Raw genomic sequence first — 18,722 nt, 5'->3', positions numbered from 1 at the left:
AAGTAAATAGGGGTGTATGTGTGCATGTGTACACATACATATATTCCTTACCCCTTCCACTAAGAGGGCTTTGAAGCAATGACTCCTCAGTAGTAATGAACACATCTAGTGTCAGATATAGGTTTCTAAATACCATTTCCCACTAAAAATGGACCAAGGCTCAGTCCTTGAAGAAATGGCTGATTCCAGGACTAGGCAGAGAGAGTACAAGATGAGGCTGCAACATCTTATGGCAGAAAGAGAGGAAGTGCTCCAGGAATGATGGAGATATGCCAAAAGGACATAGAAGCTGGCTTCCAGGGGCGCCCAATGACCTTGATGGCAATAATTTGAGCATCATAGGAATTAAAATTGGTAACAAATTGTAACCTGTTGAGTAGACCAGGACACCACGTAAAACCACACAGACATTAATTACTGATTGAGTGAGTGATTGATTAAAAGTTTTATGAGGAACAGGACATTTATGAAGGCAAGAGACAGTGATCTGCAGATATTCCAAGAGCTTAAAATTAGTGTCACCCATGGTCTTAATTTGAACTGTTACTCAAGGATGCAGCCACCCAATGAAGGATGAACCAGTAACTCAGTAGCTTCGAACTACCTCCTCACATGACAATTATAAAGGGAAAAAGGAAAAGCTTCACAGTGAAGAAGCCTGGAGGACATCACCTTAATCAGGTGATCCAAGTGAGCATCCTCAGTAATGGGACAGACTGAAATCATACCCCACCTGATAGGATGCAGTGAGAAGAACCTAGTATCACTTATGGGATCGTCCCGTCAAAGATGCACAACCTGAATCTAATTGTGAGGAATCAGACAAACCCAAATTGAGGGTAATGTAATATAGTGTTACATACTAGAAATTAACTGGCATATAACCTTTTAAAGTGTAAAAGTCACTAAGGTCAAGGAAAGACTTTGCAACTGTTCCAGACTAAAGGAGACTAAGAAACATGACTGTGAAATGCAGCTTATGATTCTGAACTGGATTCTTTTGCTAGTAATGACTTTATTGAGACAAGTAGTAAAACTTGAACAGAATGTAAGGATTCAATGGCAGCAACATATCCCTTTAATTTCCTTTTTTGGTGGTTGTATTGTGGTTATGTGGAAGAATGTGCTTGTTTATAGGAAGTATACACTAAAATATTCTGTGGTTATGGGGTATCATGTTGGCAACTTACTTTCAGTTGATTCATGAGAAAAATATTGTGTCTTATGCTTCCAACTTTTCCTATATCTTTGTTTCAAGTCAAAATGTTTGTTTACAAGGGGAATTAGCTATTTTAAAAGGAAGGTTTAAAAGAAATGCTGTTGCATAGTTTAAACTGACATAAGAATCAGCAAAGAGCAGAAATGGCATTGTAGAAAACAATTCAGAGATATGGAGGACAACCTAGAAAGCCCACATGAAGAGGGAAAAGGGCGAGGAACTGAAAATGATAGGGGAGAAGATGGTAAATAGAGACCCAGCAACCAAAGAACCAACGTACTGGTAAAAAAGTATTTATGAGAAAAAGAACCTCGTGGATGGAATAGAAATAAAGGAAAAAAACACCCTGAAGTGAAGGAAAACCTGCTCATATAGGATAAAAGAGCTCACTGTTTTGATACCAGGAGAAATCAAAAACAGCCTGGCTCATTTTCCAAGTTAGAAGGATGAGGGGGAGAGGAAATCTACTAGCATCCAGGTAGAGAAAGTTAACCGCAAGGAGCCAAAATCAACAATTCTCAGATTAATTATTTTCAGCATTTGATTCCACAAAATAAAAGGAGGCATTGTTAGAATGTTCAAAAGAAAAAGTTGTTGGGAGTATCACATGTGAAGGCAAGAGAGAGTCATTCGCAGATATCCAAGAGCTTAAAATTAGTGTCACCCGTAGTCTTAATTTGAACTGTTACTCAAGGAAGCAGCCACCTAATGAAGGATGAATAGAACTCAATAGAGAGAAGTTGCCTGAAAGGAAAGATAAAAACGGGAAGCAGTGACTAGCTAATCACAGATGTAAGTCTAATAACAATTGAAAATAGATTCAAAATAATGTAAATATAATAATTCTTAAAAGTTTAAAAATAGTAATTTCATATTAGCAAATGCCCAAGTAGTTAGAAAAGGGAGAGAAATGAAATGTCCTTCTCTTCCATGGGGGGTTGGATCAATAGATATTATTCAATCATTAACTTCTATAATTATAAAAATAAGGGTTCCAAGTATTTATTTTAGTCACTAATAAATTAAGAATAGATTATAGTACTTACAAATCACTCAAAGAAGAAAATTGAGCAAAACATAATTCATATATAAAAGGTAGAAAACAAAGGAAACTGTGTAGAAACAAAGATTCAGAAAGCACAGGATGAGCAGAAAATAAAATAGTTCCATTATTATGACAAATGCAAATGTATTAAAGCCCAGTACCTTATTAAAAACTCAAAGACTCTTAGATTACGCTAAATATTATAACCAGATTTTCCATACCAGGAATACAACTAAAACAATGTGACAGCTTTAAAATAAAAGTCTGGGCGGTGATATATTTGGCAAACACAAACAATAACAATTAAAGGAAAAAACAGGATTCAGAGCAAAAAGCATTAAATGGAAGAAGTGGATTCCTTAACATTAGATAATAATCTCTAATGATAATTTTTAAATAACAATTCTATTGGGAAGCTTACAGGAAGAGGCCACTTGACAGTGGGCAGTTGAAGAATACATATCAAAAGATTAACACAATTGATTAATTACAGTCGAAACATCTCCAGGTGTCTGCACAACTCACAATGGTCTCCTCAACCACGCCTCTCATGTGGGCACCTTTCAACTATGTTTGTACATCATGACATCTCTCCATGTACCCCCAACCCCAGTGACAGTAGCTGGAACTAAAGGTGAGCAACTGCCCCGACTCCAGCAGAGATAATCAGATGCTCTCTTTTGGGGACTTGAAATTGAACCTGAGAGATTCTGGTTCTGCCTGGACTTATCTCCTGAAGAGAGAAGATATAAATCCAAGAGCAATGGATCACCTATCTTCTACTGTACACGGAGACTGGGAAACAGAAAAGTCCTATGTGTACAAAGCGAATCTCCAAGACGCGTGGGAGAGTTTCCCAAGTTCCTGGTGGCCCTTCAGTTCTTTGTCCTCTACCTTTATGAAGTCTGGCTACAGATCCACCCTTGGGTTCCCTCTTCTCTGAGAGGCTTTTTTTTTTTGCTTATTTTGCCCTAAGTTGATTTATGTTACTTATACCCGAGGTTCCTAATTAACAATGATCTAGGACCCACTAATCCTACTTCTGGGAACTGTGCAAAGATATGTGTGTTAAGGTATTCCTTGAAGTTCTATTTATAACAAGGAAATTAGAAACAGTCCAAATATAAAATAATAGGAGAGATTGGGTGTACAAATTATGACACACACAAATGGAGGAAAATATAGTCATTAAAAATCATTCATGTAGAATATAATTCATTGACTACAAGAAAAGTTGATATTGTTCAGTGAAAAAAAGCATAACATTCTTTTGGGAGCTCCGATGATGGTATAACCAAGGGATGCAGTCATAAGGGAGGGACTGCTAACCTAGACCACAGCCACCCCTCCTTGTGAGGTTCTTGGGAAAGAGATATACACAAGGAACAATGACAAAGGAAAGCATTTTAGTATCAGCTGGGCTTGGACCCCAAATTCGAATGCAGAGCCCGGAGTCATCTGGTAAACTGAAGCAAACCATATGAACCACATTTTTCCTGAAGCTAATTTGGCTTTAAAAGCTTCAGATGTAAGGTCAATCCAACACACCCATCAGCATGAGGAAGAAGTATCCAGAGTCCATGAGAGAGAGTACAGTGTAATAAGGACCCACCATGGCTACTGCTGAGCTGACTGCTGCTTTACCTACGGAAAGGACCCCTCCCCGCTAGTTAGCATGTTAACATGTCCCGGAGTCTGATTAGGCTGTACCAGTGCCTCATCCCAGGGGAGCAAGAGGGGGAGGGACAAAAGGAAACAGGAGCCCTGAATGCCCCCCTGCCCTCGAGTTCTGTAGCAATAACATGGTAGCTCCAGTGTGTGTATTTTGGGGAGGGGAGTTGTCTGTAAAAGAGCAAAATTCATACACCAAAATGCTAGCAATGGATATGCCCAGGTGGTGGGATTTGGGGAAGTTTCATTTTTATTGCTTTTCAGTATTCCACCAAGCTTTCTTCATTGAGCAGAAATTTGTAATTTTAAAAATTCATGGTAAAAAGGTAATGGGAGATCACCCATTACAACTAACAACCACAAAGGTAAAATACCCAGCCTGTGTTTAAGTGGAGATTTCTTTATTGATTTTTTTCTGGGAAAAATTAAGTGTGTCTTAGAATGTTTTAGAAGGTATGTTTTAAAGGTAAGCAGGAGGCTGAGAATGGAAGGTGTCAAATAGGAAAAAAAAAAATCTATAAAGGAAAACAGAATTGGCTAAATGAAAATTTAACCCTTGTACAAATCAAGAGTGCCATAAATAAGTAAAAGCAAATGATAAGTTGGGAAAATAGATTTACCAGGCAAAGATCGATCTTAAGTATACATGAAGTTTTTCAAATTTGTAAGCAAAATAGAGGCAAAGGATAGAGAGTTAAAAAGGAAAAATGCAAATAGTCCATTAGTGAAAAAATATTTATCCCAACTAGTTATCAAATGCTAACTAAAAGGAAAGAAGTAGTACTCTTTTTGTTGTCTATCAAGTTGTCAAAGATTAAAATTGAGGACTGTTGGCCCATGGCTCTAAGTCCTGAGAGGGAGAGGACTGTGTTTACTTACTGTTGCACTGTTAGCACCTAACAGTGCCTGGTCCAGGGCAGGCTCTCAATGGGTAATATTAAATGGGTCAAGAATTATGGCACCCAGGGACGGAGAAACTGGCTCTCTGTTGATAGTATCTGTTGGAGCAATTTTCCTGGAGAAAAAAAATGGAAGCATGCATCAGATATAGCCTGGTCCTCCCTGGTTTATGTGAAATCAAAATGAAACCTGTTTGGTTTTCCCAAGAAGTGCCTCTCAGTGTTAATACTCACACTTCATAAAGCTATGTGTCTTTCAAAATGACATTTTTCAGCTGACACATCTGTAGAAAAACAAAGTGAAATCCTCCAAACAGAATGCAACATTCCAAGGAAAACTGCATGCAGGAAAAGTCTTACATTCTATTCCAGCCACAACTGGTAAAGGGTAAGAATGCCACGTGAACATGTGGAACTGTGTTCCAGGTGCTGCTGGTTCCAAGAGCTGTCACAATGTGACGTTCACTGTGAGGAGTACTCCCCCACCAGCACGGTCCTCAGCATTTTCTCGCCATGTCTTTCATAGCCAGTCCTTGTTTCTGCCCAGGGTTTCTGCCTCAAGCTGAAAAGTTTGCTTGGTGCCCTAAATGTCTATGGTGCAATATACGATGCGTAGAACCGCTGTTTTGTTACAACCACGTCAATCATTGGGTGGTCGTGTTTTAAGTCTTTACCTTCTAACATATTGTTCTGTTTCATATATATAGGTATTTTGTTGTTTTAAATATTTTGGGGGGTTTGGATTATGCGTTATAATTTTTTCCCATTGAAAGTAATAGCAAATAAGATCCTAGTTGGCATCTTTACACAGAACATCTGATTTCTGGGAATGGATTCCTGACATCCAGTAGGAGATGCCTGTACTTTAAAAAGCTCAGACACTTTCATCATCTGTAGTTTAAAAAAAGAGAAACTATAAAAGATGCATATATAGAAGGATATTATCACAGTTTCATTTTAAATTGCAAAACTTTGGAAACCTAAATGGTTAGCAGTAGAGTACCTGTTAAATAAATTCTAGAATTTATTTACTAGTTAAATAAATTTAGTGAGTCAAATTCTATGACTAAATCCTATGAAGTCATTTCAATCAGATTTTTAAAAAAACGTAATTCTGTGGGAAAATTCTTGCCATATAATAGTAAGCACACAAGGATCAACACAAAGTATACAATATGGTGCAAATTTTGTAAAGAAAAATACTTGTGTAGAAAATATAGACTCTGAGAATTTACAGTAAAGGATTAGCAGTGGTTGTCTCTAGAAGGCAATGGATGAGTTTAACTTTCCTCCTACAGTTTTCAAAGAAAATCTGAGATTTTCTTTAGTAATAATGTGTTACATTTGTAAATTTTTTTTAAAGATTGCTGTTTTTAAAAAACATAGCAAGGGTCAAGGTGACATTGGGAGTAATAACAGCAACAGTGGTGGCAACAGCCACTAACACGTACAGCACTTAACTGTGTGCCAGATAAGGAAAGAAAGCCAAGTCATGACCCACACTGACCTTTGCCTCAGTATCACCCTCCACGCACAGTCTAATCTCTGCCCAGAGTGATGGCTTCCAGTTTAGAAAATGCACTGAAGCCAGATTGACTTAGGGCGCTCACCTAAGCCACACACAGTATTTAGATGCTAAGTCACAGGAAGAACATGGGATTTGAGAGCAGCCAGACTTGGATTCAGATCCTGCCTGTGCCACTTACTTCCTGTGTGACCCTGGAGAAGTAACTGAACCTTTCTGTGTCTCAGCTTCCTCGTAAGTAGAACACCTTGCAGGGGGATCAGCTATTGTGGGAGTTCAAGGTGACCACGTATGACAGTGCCTGACACATAGTAGGTGCTCAGTAAATGCTTCTGTCCCCTCCCCTCAGCTCTAGTCACAGGTGCTGCCCCCTCGGATCCTCTCTCCTTTATTGTGTCTTCCCCCTTTTTTTCATTTTCATATTCTTTTTCATTAAAGGTTATTGCAAGAAATTGAATATAGTTCCCTGTGCTATAAGAAGATATTTATTTTTATTTATTTTTATATATAGTGGTTAACATTTGCAAATCTCAAGCTCCCATTATCCTTTGACTCTTGATATATGGTTCCTGGTTTTTGCATTGAAAGCCAACCAAAAAGAATGACTGCAGATAAGCAAAATCATCCTTGGCTAGCCCTGCCCTGTGTATAGATAAACACGCATTCATAGCTGCTGTGAGAATGAATGAGGAGTGAGGACATGAAGCACTGAACAAACGAATGACCATGTGCCCCAAGAATGATGTTCTTACACCAACTCATCTGCTTTTGTCTTTTCAGCTTATCCGCTCACCAAATGCCCTCCTCCCACCATCCTCCCCAACGCTGAAGTCGTCACAGAGAATGAAGAATTCAACATAGGTACCACCTCCCAAACCACCCAGGACAGGGCTAGCGAGGAGGGGTCGGGGAGTGGTGGGGGCTGGCTGGTGGGGCTCTTCTCCCTCCTGTTCATGGTGAGAAAACATAGGCCCAGTGCAAGAGTGTTGATACTCTGTCAACTGAGTTTCATCCCAAATACAATAACTCTTCCTTTTAGCCATATGTAGGCAGATGAGCTAGAAAAGCAGTTTTCTTCTGTGGCTCAAGTCCCTCTGTTTTTGAGAAATAAGTCCATGTGAGACACTATAAAATATCTCTAGAATACAGAACTTTCTTAAGCTCAGCAAGGTGGAGCTATGAGAGGGGAGACACAGTCATCTGGGTCATTTGATTGGAGATGAGCTAGTTATTAAGTCTGAACAGAACACAACCTGCCGCTGGTCGTCTTGCTTGGAAGTGGGCTCGAGGTACTGAGGGGTGCTGATCAGCCCTGCCTAGACGTCTCCAGGGAGTCCCCGTATTGGTCTCTCCTTGACAGGCGACATCGTACGCTACAGGTGCCTCCCTGGCTTTACCTTAGTGGGGAATGAAATCCTGACCTGCAAACTTGGAACTTACCTGCAGTTTGAAGGACCACCACCCATATGTGAAGGTAATTGCACTGAGCCACACCTTGGAATTCCTCCACAACACAGGCCTTGTTTTTCTCCTCTCTCTATCCTCATTCCCTGCCCAGGAAGTAAGTAGTCACTGGGCAAACGTTTGTTTGAATGAGTGGGGGAGTGATTCCTCTAGGTAAGTTCTCTGCACAGCTCCTAGGTCTGGGGCTGTGAATCGGCCATTGTGACCGCATTTCTGTCTTCCTTTTTTTCTAACTAATATTCCCTGGAAATGGCATATTGATCATTAGAAAGAGGAAGTTGTGGGATCTCTGGTAGGGGCAGGCGCTCACACACCTTGCCTTAGTGGAGCATAAGTGTACTCAAGGCCCTGAGTGCTGAGCGAGGCAACTGAGAGACCACAGTTGTCTTCATTCCAGTGTGATGCCTTGACCAAAGATGAATTTGCTTCTCTACGTTATGCCAACTAAGACCAAAGACAATGCTTTCCACTCATGAGGCATCTGACCTGGAGTTAAGATACCTAACTGTCCTGTGCCTCAGTTTTCTCATCTGTAAAATAAGGATAATGATATTACTTATGCCATGGGCTTATTATGAGGAATTAAATGGGTTAATAATGTAAAGCACTTTGGAACTATGCCTAACAAATTGTAACTGCTCAATGTGGGCTGTTATTATTGTTACTAGTTTTGCTAGTGCTTCCAGTGCTGTTGCTACTAATAGATATTTAGTAGCCCTTGGAGAAACAGGTCAGCTTCTCCTCCATCTCTAGGAAAGCAGGAGTAGGGAGACTGCAATATGGATTATTAGTGAGGACAAGAGGGGCCACAAGCCCCAGAATTAGGCTGATTAATGCGTTGAGAAATTCAGTATTTATTTCAGTTGAGTTGACCCATCCACATGCCAAGGGGCCAGCCCCCAGGAAAAGTGAGTAACAGGTTCATCGGTTCCAGAACCTCCTTGATTTGCTCCAGTCATAGTTTCTCATCTCTTGCTCTGTTTCTATATCTTCCTGGTTCCAGTCTTCTTTAGATTTACGCCCTGTTCTCAGCCTCGTACTTTCCTCTAAGTCTTAGTGGCACACTTGTCTTCCCAAGGTGTGACCCTTCATAGTCTTTTTTATGATAACAGCTTTATCAGGATATAATTCATATACCATGCAACTCATCCATTATTAAACTGTATACTTCAGCGGTTTTTAGTATATTCAGAGTTTTGCAACCATTATCACAATCAATTTTAGAACATGTAAATCACTCCCCACTTAAAAAAAATCCTTTACCTGTTAGCTGTCAGTTCCCATTTCTTTCCAGCCCCCTCAGTTCTAGGCAACCACCAACCTAATTGCTGTCTCTATGAATTTGCCTATTCTGGGTATTTCGTATAAATGGAATCCTACGTTGTGTGGTCTTCTGTGACTGACTTCTTTCGTTTAGCATAATGTTTTATAGATGCATTCATGTTGTACCATGTATCAGTACTTCATTCCTTTTGTTGCCAAATAGTATTCCTTTGTACATATACCACATTTTTTAACCCACTCATCAGCTGATGGACATTTGAGTTGTTTCCACTTCTAGCTATTATGAATAATGCACCTATGAACATTCATGCACAAATTATTGTGAGAAACATGTTTTCATATCTCTTAGGTGTAAATCTAGGAAAGGAATTGCTGGGTCATATGGTAACTCTATGTTAAATTTTGAGGAACTGTCAGGGTATTTTCCACAGTGGCTGAACCATTTTTCTATTCCCACCAGCAGTGCATGAGGGTTTTAATTTTCCTACATCCTCTCTATTATTATTATCTGTCTTTTTAATTACAGCCATCCTAAGTGAGTGTAATGGGTATCTCATTGTTTTGATTTGTATATTCCTAATGTCTAATGATGAGAATTTTTTCATGTGCTTATTGTTCATTTGTATGCAGAAATGTCTATTCAGATCCTCTGCCCATTTTTAAGTTATTTATCTGTTTAATTATTGAATTATAGAATTTTTAAAATATACATATATTTTACATACAAGTCCTTTATCAGATATGTGATTTTCAGAAAATTTTTTCATTTTGTGGGTTCTCTTTTCACTTTCTTGATGGTGTTCTTAGAAGCACAAAAGTTTTTAATTTCAATCATGTCCAATTTATGTATTTTTCTTTGGTTGCTTGTGCTTTTGGTGGCATATCTAAAATTATTGCCTAATCCAAGGTCAAGAAGATTTACATCTATGTTTTTTTCTAAGGGTTTATGGTTTTTGATCTTAAATTTAGGCCATTATCTATTCTGAGTTAATTTTTATGTATAGCATGAGGTAGGAGTCCAAATTCATTTTTTTGCATATGAATATCCAGTTGTCCTGGTACCACTTACTGGAAAGACTATCCTTTCCCCAGTGAATTGTGTTGGCACCCTGTAGAAATCAATTGCCTATAAATTTGGGGATTTAGTTCTTGATCCTCAATTCTTATCTCTTGATCTGTATCTAAGACTATCCTTATGCCAGTACCATACTATCTTGATTATTGTAGCATGATCATATATTTTGAAATCAGAAAGTGTGAATCCTCCAACTTTATTCTTCTTTTTCAAGATTACTTTGGATATTCTGAATCTGTTGAATTTCCATACGAGTTTTAGGATCAACTTGTCAATATCTGCAAAGAAGCCAGCTGGGATTTTTATAGAGATTGAGTTGAGTCCACAGATCAGTCTGGGTCACACTGGCATCTTAACACTATTAAGTCTTCCAAACCATGAATATAGGATGTTTTTCCATTTGTAATCTCTTCAATGTACCACTTTCTTCTGCCTTTTGGCTTATCCTTCTCTTTTCTGCCTCAGCTAAAGTCCTGTCCAGTGAAGTCTTAGTCTCCTATGACTAGGATCAGACATTTTTCTATTATCTCGGAAGCATGCTTCTTGCTATGGCAACATGGAGAACTTGGTGAAATTCAAACTTAAAAACATTACAGTGCAATTATAGAACATCAAGGACAGAGAGAAAATGTTAAAGCCATCATGGAGAAAAGATAAATCAGACTTGTAGCATTATTTGCATCAAAAGTAATACCTACTTAAAGATAAAATGCAGCAGGAAAAATAATTGTAAATTATCAATTATGAGTGAGAATGAATTAATGAAATCTTCAGGCACACAAGGACAAAGTAAAGTTATTGCCTTACTAAAATCATAAAGAAACAAGACACAAAAATAATACATATAGGATTTTAATTGCATGAAGTTCTGGTACAGGTGAAACTAATGTATGGTTATAAAAATAACACCATTATTGGAGAATTGCTTGTTTAGGTCTTCTGCCCATTTTTGGATTGGGTTGTTTATTTTCTTCTTATTGAGTCGTATGAGCTGCTTATATATTCTGGAGATCAAGCCTTTGTCAGTTTCATTTGCAAAAATTTTTTCCATTACGTAGGTTGTCTTTTTGTTTTACTTTTGGTTTCCTTTGCTGTGCAGAAGCTTGTAAGTTTCATTAGGTCCCATTTGTTTATTCTTGCTTTTATTTCTTCTAGAAGAAAAATTTTGAGATGTATGTCAGATAATGTTTTGCCTATATTTTCCTCTAGGAGGTTTATTGTATCTTGTCTTATGTTTAAATCTTTGATCCATTTTGAGTTTATTTTTCTATATGGTGTAAGGGAGTGTTCTAGCTTCATTGTTTTACATGCTGCTGTCCATTTTTCCCAACACCATTTGCTGAAGAGACTGTCTTTATTCCATTGTGTATTCTTGCTTCCTTTGTCGAAGATTAGTTGACCAAAAGTTTGTGGATTCATTTCTGGGCTCTCTATTCTGTTCCATTGGTCTATATGTCTGTTTTTGTGCCAATACCATGCTGTCTTGATGACTGTAGCTCTACAAATGATAAATAGACACATGAAAAAATGCTCAATATCACTAATTATCAGAGAAATGCAAATCAAAACTACAATGAGGTATCACCTCTCACCTCACACCAGTCAGAATGGCCATCATTCAAAAGTCCACAAATGACAAATGCTGGAGAGGCTGTGGAGAAAAGGGAACCCTCCTACACTGCTGGAGGGAATGCAGTTTGGTACAGCCACTGTGGAAAACAGTATGGAGATTCCTCAAAAGACTAGGAATAGACTTACCGTATGACCCAGGAATCCCACTCCTGGGCTTATATCCAGAAGGAACCCTACTTCAGGATGACACCTGCACCCCAATGTTCATAGCAGCATTATTTACAATAGCCAAGACATAGAAACAGCCTAAATGTCCATCAACAGATGACTGGGTAAAGAAGAGGTGGTATATTTATACAATGGAATACTACTCAACCATAAAAACCGACAACACAACGCCATTTGCAGCAACATGGATGCTCCTGGAGAATGTCATTTTAAGTAAAGTAAGCCAGAATGAGGAAGAAAAATACCATATGAGATCGCTCATATGTGGAATCTAAAACAAACAAACAAACAAACAAACAAAGCATAAATACAGAACAGAAATAGACTCATAGACATAGAATACAGACTTGTGGTTGCCAAGGGGGTGGTGGGTGGGAAGAGACAGACTGGGATTTCAAAATTGTAGAATAGATAAACAAGATTATACCGTATAGCACAGGGAAATATATACAAGATCTTATGGTAGCTCACAGAGAAAGGAATGTGACAATGAATATATATATGTTCATGTATAATTGAAAAATTGTGCTCTAAACTGGAATTTGACACAACACTGTAAAATGATTATAAATCAATAAAAAAATGTTAAGAAAATAAAATAAAATAAAATAAAAATAACACCATCAATTTCCTGGAGCATTGAGACAGGTCATGCTGATTGCAGAGGGCATAAGAGAACCTTCTAGGATAATGGAAATAATCTATATCCTGATTGTGGTAGTGGATTACACAGGTATGTACATTTGCCAAAACTCATTAAATTGTATACTTAAAAATCCATGCATTTTATTGTAGTTAAATTATATCTCAAACCTTTTGAATTTTAAGAAGAAATTAATGAGTTATAAGCAGAAAAACAGCCTTACTGGTAAATAAAAAGAAGTACCTGAAACAAAAAGTAGCAAAATAATCAAACCATCAGGTAAACTGAACAAAGGGAAAAAGAGAGTATACAAAAGTAGAAAGGAAAAGTGGAATATAATCATTGAACCAAAGAATTTTTTTCACTTATGAGGTTATTTTATACAAATCCATGCCAATAAATTCATGATATGAATGATTATTGAAGAAGGTATAATTTAATAAAATTGACCCAAGTATAGATAGAAAGTTCATACTTTCCGAATTCTCTAAAAATAAAATAGGGAATGTTATCAGAGGAAACCCCACCAAAAACATCAAGACTAGATGGTTTCACAGAGGAATACTACTAAATCTTCAAAGGCTAGACATCACAAGCTTAGGGGGGAAAAAAAACCAAACTAAAAAAAAACAAAAACTTGTAGACACTAATGCCTAAATCTGAAAAAATTACAGACAAGAAGGCAAATCTGGGCACCAATCTCATTTGAGAGAGCTTGCCTGTTTCCTCTTGATGGAGGCAGATTCAAGTAGAAAGGTAAACAGCTTGAAAGCAGACTAGGGGAACTCAGATATCACCACACCCGATATCACCACACCTCAGTGACCTTTGTAGGTCATCAGGTTAGTGAAATCCAGAGCATTTCAAAAGCCAGGCTGGTTTCCTCCTAGAAGCCATTTGCTTTTCTTTTTCTCTTAAAATTCCTAACTTCCTCCTCCACTTCTTCCTTTTGTAAGTTCCACACTGACCACCTTCCTTAGGGTGGGATGTTTTTCTTTAGATACCTTTTTAAATTGAAGTATATTTGACTTACATTACGTTAGTCTCAGGTGCACAACACAGTGGTTTGATATTTTTGTAGATTATGTACCATATAGTTATTATAATATTATTGACTATATTCCCTGTGCTGTACATCACTTCCCTGTGTTGTTACCACTTATTTGGTAACTGGTAATTCGTACCTTTAAATCCCCTTCAGTTATTTTGCCCAACCCCGACCCCTCTCTTCTCTGGCAGCCACTAGTTTGTTCTCTGTATCTGTGAGTCTGTTTCTGACATGTTATATTTGTTTCTCAGATTTCACATATAAGTAAAACCATACAGTATTTGTCTTTATCTGTTTATTTTACTTAGCATAATACCCTCCAGATCTATCCATGCTGTTGCAAATGGCAATAGGTCATTATTTTTTATGGCTGAGTAATATTCCATTGTGTATATATACCACATCTTCTTTGTTTATTTATCTATTGGTGGACATTTAGGTCACTTCTATACCTTGGCTATTGTAAGTTTTAAAAAAATTTCTGCAATGAACATTGGGATGCTTAATCTTTTTAAATTAGTGGTTTGGTTTTCCTCAGATAAATACCATAGAGAAGAATTGCTGGATCATATGGTAGTTCTATTTTTAACCTTTTTGAGGAAACTCCATGATGTTTTCCATAGTGTTGTACCAATTCACATTCCCACTAACAGTGCACAAGGGTTCCCTTTGTTCCACATCCTCGCCAATACTTGTTAAATCTTGTCTTTTTGATGATTGCCATCCTGACAGGTGCAAGATGGTAATCTCATTGTGGTTTTGATTTGCATTTCTCTAATAATTAGCTGTCTTGAGCATCTTTTCATGTGCCTTTTGTCCATCTGTATGTCTTCCTTGAAAAAATGTCTATTCATGTCCTCTGCCCATTTTTTTAATCAGATTTTTTTGAGTTGTATGAGCTCTTTTATATTTTGAATATTAACCCCTTATTGCACATATCTTTTGCAAGTATCTTCTCCCGTTCAGTAGGGTGCCTTTTCATTTTGTTGACGGATTCCTTTGTTGTGCAAGTTTTTAGTTTGATGTGGTCCCATTTGTTTATTTTTTTTATTGTTGCCCTTGCCTGAGGAGACAGATCCAAATATATATATATATATTTATATAGCTATATATATATATATATTTATATGTTTTTATTTATACATATATATTATATATATCTAAGACTGATTTCAAAGAGGATGTAGGTAGTTTACTGTGTTTTCTTCTAGGAGTTTTATGGCTTCAGGTCTTACACTGAAGTCTTTAATCCATTTCAAGTTTATTTTTGTAGATGATGTGAGAAAATAGTCTAGTTTTATTCTTTTACATGTAGCTGTCCAATTTTTCCAACACCATTTCTTAAAGAGACTGTCTTTTCCCTATCGTACAGTCTTGCCTCTTTTGTCATAGATTAATTGGCCATATGTGTGGGGACTTATTTCTGGCCTCTCTGTTCTGTTCCATTGATCTATGTGTCAGCTTTTGTACCAGTACCACACTGTTTTGATTACCATTGCTTTGTAGTATAGTTTGAGGTCAGGCAGTGTGACCTCCAGCTTTGTTGTTCTTTTTCAGGATTACTTTGGCTATTTGAGATCTGCTGTGCTTTCATATTAACTTTAGGCTTATTTGTTCTAGTTCTGTGAAAAATGCCATTTGTGTTTTGATAAGGATTGCACTGAATCTGTATATTGCTTTAGGTAGTATGGACATTTTAATAATATTAATTCTTCCAACTCATGAACATGGAATATCTTTCCATTTGTTTGTGTCATCTTCAATTTCTTTCTAGATATCTTAGTCACAGCCATACTCTGCTGTTTCCTTGTGTTCCTAGTGTAATTGCCATCATCTCTACAACTTATGGAGGCACGATGTTGAATGCTTTAAATATATTATTTAGTGTAATACTGTAATATGTTTTCATATAACATGATATATAACTATATAATTTTCTGTGTAATACAGCAGCCCTGTAAGGTAGGTGTTATCTTTCTAGATTGGAGATGGAGAAGCCATTGCACAGAAAGGAAATAATTTGTTCAAGACCCACACAGGTAGTAAGTGACAGAGGTGGACTGTAAATCCAGGTGTGTTTGACTCAAAATCCCATGTGCTTGCCTCTGCCCTATACTCTCTTTGTCTAAATCAAACCCACTTAACTCTTGGATTGAGGGTGCCTTACTGTTGTCTGTATGTACCTATCATCCCCACCTGCTCCAAAACCCATATCTGAGCTAAGTAGTTTAATTCCAACCAACTGACCAAGCCTGAGCCTCAGCCATCTAGTAACACTGACACCGAATCTGAGATCAACTCACACCATGGAGCAGTATAACGATGAGTGTTGGAATCTTGTTTGAATGTGCTCAGATACTGACTGGTTGTCTTTTGCACCAGAGAAAAGCAAGTATGTTGACCCTAGTTCCATCGCCATCTCATGTACCTGGTATTTCTCTTTCTCTCTCCAAGTGCACTGCCCAACGAATGAGCTTCTGACAGACTCCACGGGTGTGATCCTGAGTCAGAGCTACCCTGGAAGTTATCCCCAGTTCCAGACCTGCTCTTGGCTGGTGAGAGTGGAGCCTGAGTATAACATCACCCTCACAGTGGAGTACTTTCTCAGTGAGAAGCAGTATGATGAGTTTGAGATCTTTGATGGTAAGTAAATCAAATCATTCCCTGCTACAGATAGCACAGACTTGCTTCAAAACCCTAGGAGTCTATGATGCAGCCTCCCAGTTAGAACTTTCCAGGTGCTCTACACAATGTCTTTCTCTACCATAGAAACCCCAATAGCATGGAAGCTGATGAGTTGTAAGGCCCAGACAGTAGGGCTGCTTGTATTTACAGCCTGGACCTGCTCCAGCACCCTTTCATAAATCTAGCCATCACTCAAAGCTAGCATGTCATGAATGTCAACCAATAAATGAGTCATAGCGCTACTCCCAAATGAAGAGTATACTGCCTCCAAAATCCAAAGAGCTCTACCAGACACTGCTTCTTTCCTGGTGATAGGAAAGAAAAAGTGCAATAACCTGCTCTTTAATTTGGAGGCAGTGTCTTAGCATGCTCCAGGCCTCGGGTTCCTAAAAAATTCACCTGACTCTTTGTAGGATTTATCTCTTACCCTCTGGAGTACATGTGTCTTGCAAAGGCATGTACACTAATTTTCCCTTCTGGCACATCAGATCCAATGAATCCAATGTCATTGATACAGTAAATCAATATGCTATATCAGGATATCCAGATGGTCCACATCTCTTCATATTACATTGTGACAGACCAGGAGAATTAACATAGCTCTGGGGCAAGACCTTGGATGTATATTGTTGTCTATTTCATGTAAATGCAAGTTGCTTATGATCCTCCTTTCTGGTGGTTATAGAAAAGCATGCATTGTTAGATCAGTAACTGCATTCCGTATAACCAAGGCTAGGTTAATCTGCTCTCATGAAGATACTACATCTGGCATAGTTCCTGCAAGCTGAGGCTACTACTTGGTTAAATTTGAACTGTGAGATGGACCCAGGATAGGACTCTATTTCTTACCATCCCACCCCTCACACACACCCCTGTTGTAAAAAAGGAGCCATGCTAGTGCTTTGGGCCCCAAATAGCATCAATTCACACACTTTATATACAGAAGTCTTCCAAATATCTAGACATTCTCTTTTCTCCAGTATTCAGTTCCCTGAGTTATTAGTGGTAGGTCTTTTGGGATAAGGACTCAGGCAATCACTCCTCTATACACCTGGTGTTATTTTGCAGGGTCCTTTTTCGTAAGGACCCAGCCTCTCCTTCAGCCAGAGTGTTCTGGAGTAAGAAATGAAACTTGGCTCAAGTGTCCAAATTATTCAAGGGACTGGAGCTGTCCATACCCTTTTGGTTGCATATTTATGATCTGTTTTATTCGTATTTTTATGGCCTGCCCATCTCTCTTGCCCTTAGGAATACCAAGTTCTGTGAGCCATCTCCATGGATCCTGCAGATCAGGCCCTTGTGGCTGGCATTCCAACCTGGCTGCCCACTTTAGTGATTATGCCACCCTTGTTTCTGACGATTCAGTGCTTCCTCCTGGCCTGCGTATTGAGGCCCCTCTCCTCCCCATCAGTACTAGGGGGCCCAGCTCCGCCAGCATCTCCTTCCGTCAGTTTCAGCCGGCGGCCGTTACTTGGGCTGTGGGGGATGCTGGTCCTCACCCCCGCACCTGTGCATGCCTTTTTGCTCTGGGAGCCGGAGTGTCCTCCAGATCTTCCTGAAGGACATGGTCAGCTAGTGGGTGTTCTGGTCTAACACAGTGGATGTGCCATTTCCCTGAGCCTTTTGACCCCTTCCTGCGTATTTTGTCACAGCAGTTCGGATGCCTCTGCTTTGTTTAACGTGGTCCATTACTTTTGCCAAGCTCCCAAGAGCCGTCTCAGCAGCATATTAGAACCATCACTCAGGGCTCTTTCCAGGATGATAAATCCTGTGTTTTGGATTTATCCAGCTGTATACTCTGCATCCCGTGACCCAGCCCCCTCAGGATACACTTCCAGACATTTAAGTTTGGGAAAAGAAGAGGGAGGCCTTCCTGAAGAGCCTTGGAAAGGAACATCAGGGAGATTGGTTGTTTATGACATTGAGGCATAACATTTCCTCTAGCTTGAGTGCAGTAAATTCATACATAAATATTTTTTCTATATGGCAGTCATTGAGCTGTTTTTAGTCTGCACAAGTGAAGTAGGATGGGGAGGTAAAAAAGTTCCCAGGTTGAGAACTAGCTCTTCCAATTAGCCAGCTGCTTGGCCCTCGGCAAGTCCCAGGGGGGCACATGGATTTCATGTCAACTGCCAGCTGCTGTGCACTGGCAGGGACGTCTCGGAGCACTGCTTTAGAGCTCAGGAGGAAAGAGCACCTAGAGCAAGGCCCGAGGATGCTGGGAGAGGAGCAGACGGGCCAGTGACGGTGCTCGGTACCATCCCGCATCTGCGCGGCTTCACTTGAGGAGGGGAAGATGGGAGGTGGTTATGTTAAAGGTATCACCTCTGATGTCTCTGACAGCTGTGATGGTCTGTAATCCTG

General features: G+C 38.9%; 1 protein-coding gene across 1 annotated transcript in view; it reads left to right on the top strand.

Moving 5' to 3' along the window:
* CSMD2 (CUB and Sushi multiple domains 2) overlaps nt 1-18,722 on the top strand; it is a 473,825-nt gene that overhangs the window by 390,313 nt on the left and 64,790 nt on the right. The window contains 3 exon segments of the mRNA XM_032495868.1: nt 7,140-7,220; nt 7,720-7,833; nt 16,128-16,316. Of these exon segments, the coding sequence (XP_032351759.1) occupies nt 7,140-7,220; nt 7,720-7,833; nt 16,128-16,316 (384 nt within the window).

The sequence above is a fragment of the Camelus ferus genome, chromosome 13 (assembly GCF_009834535.1).
Source record: "Camelus ferus isolate YT-003-E chromosome 13, BCGSAC_Cfer_1.0, whole genome shotgun sequence".
NCBI lineage: Eukaryota > Metazoa > Chordata > Mammalia > Artiodactyla > Camelidae > Camelus > Camelus ferus.
This window is presented reverse-complemented; position numbering and strand designations above follow the sequence as displayed.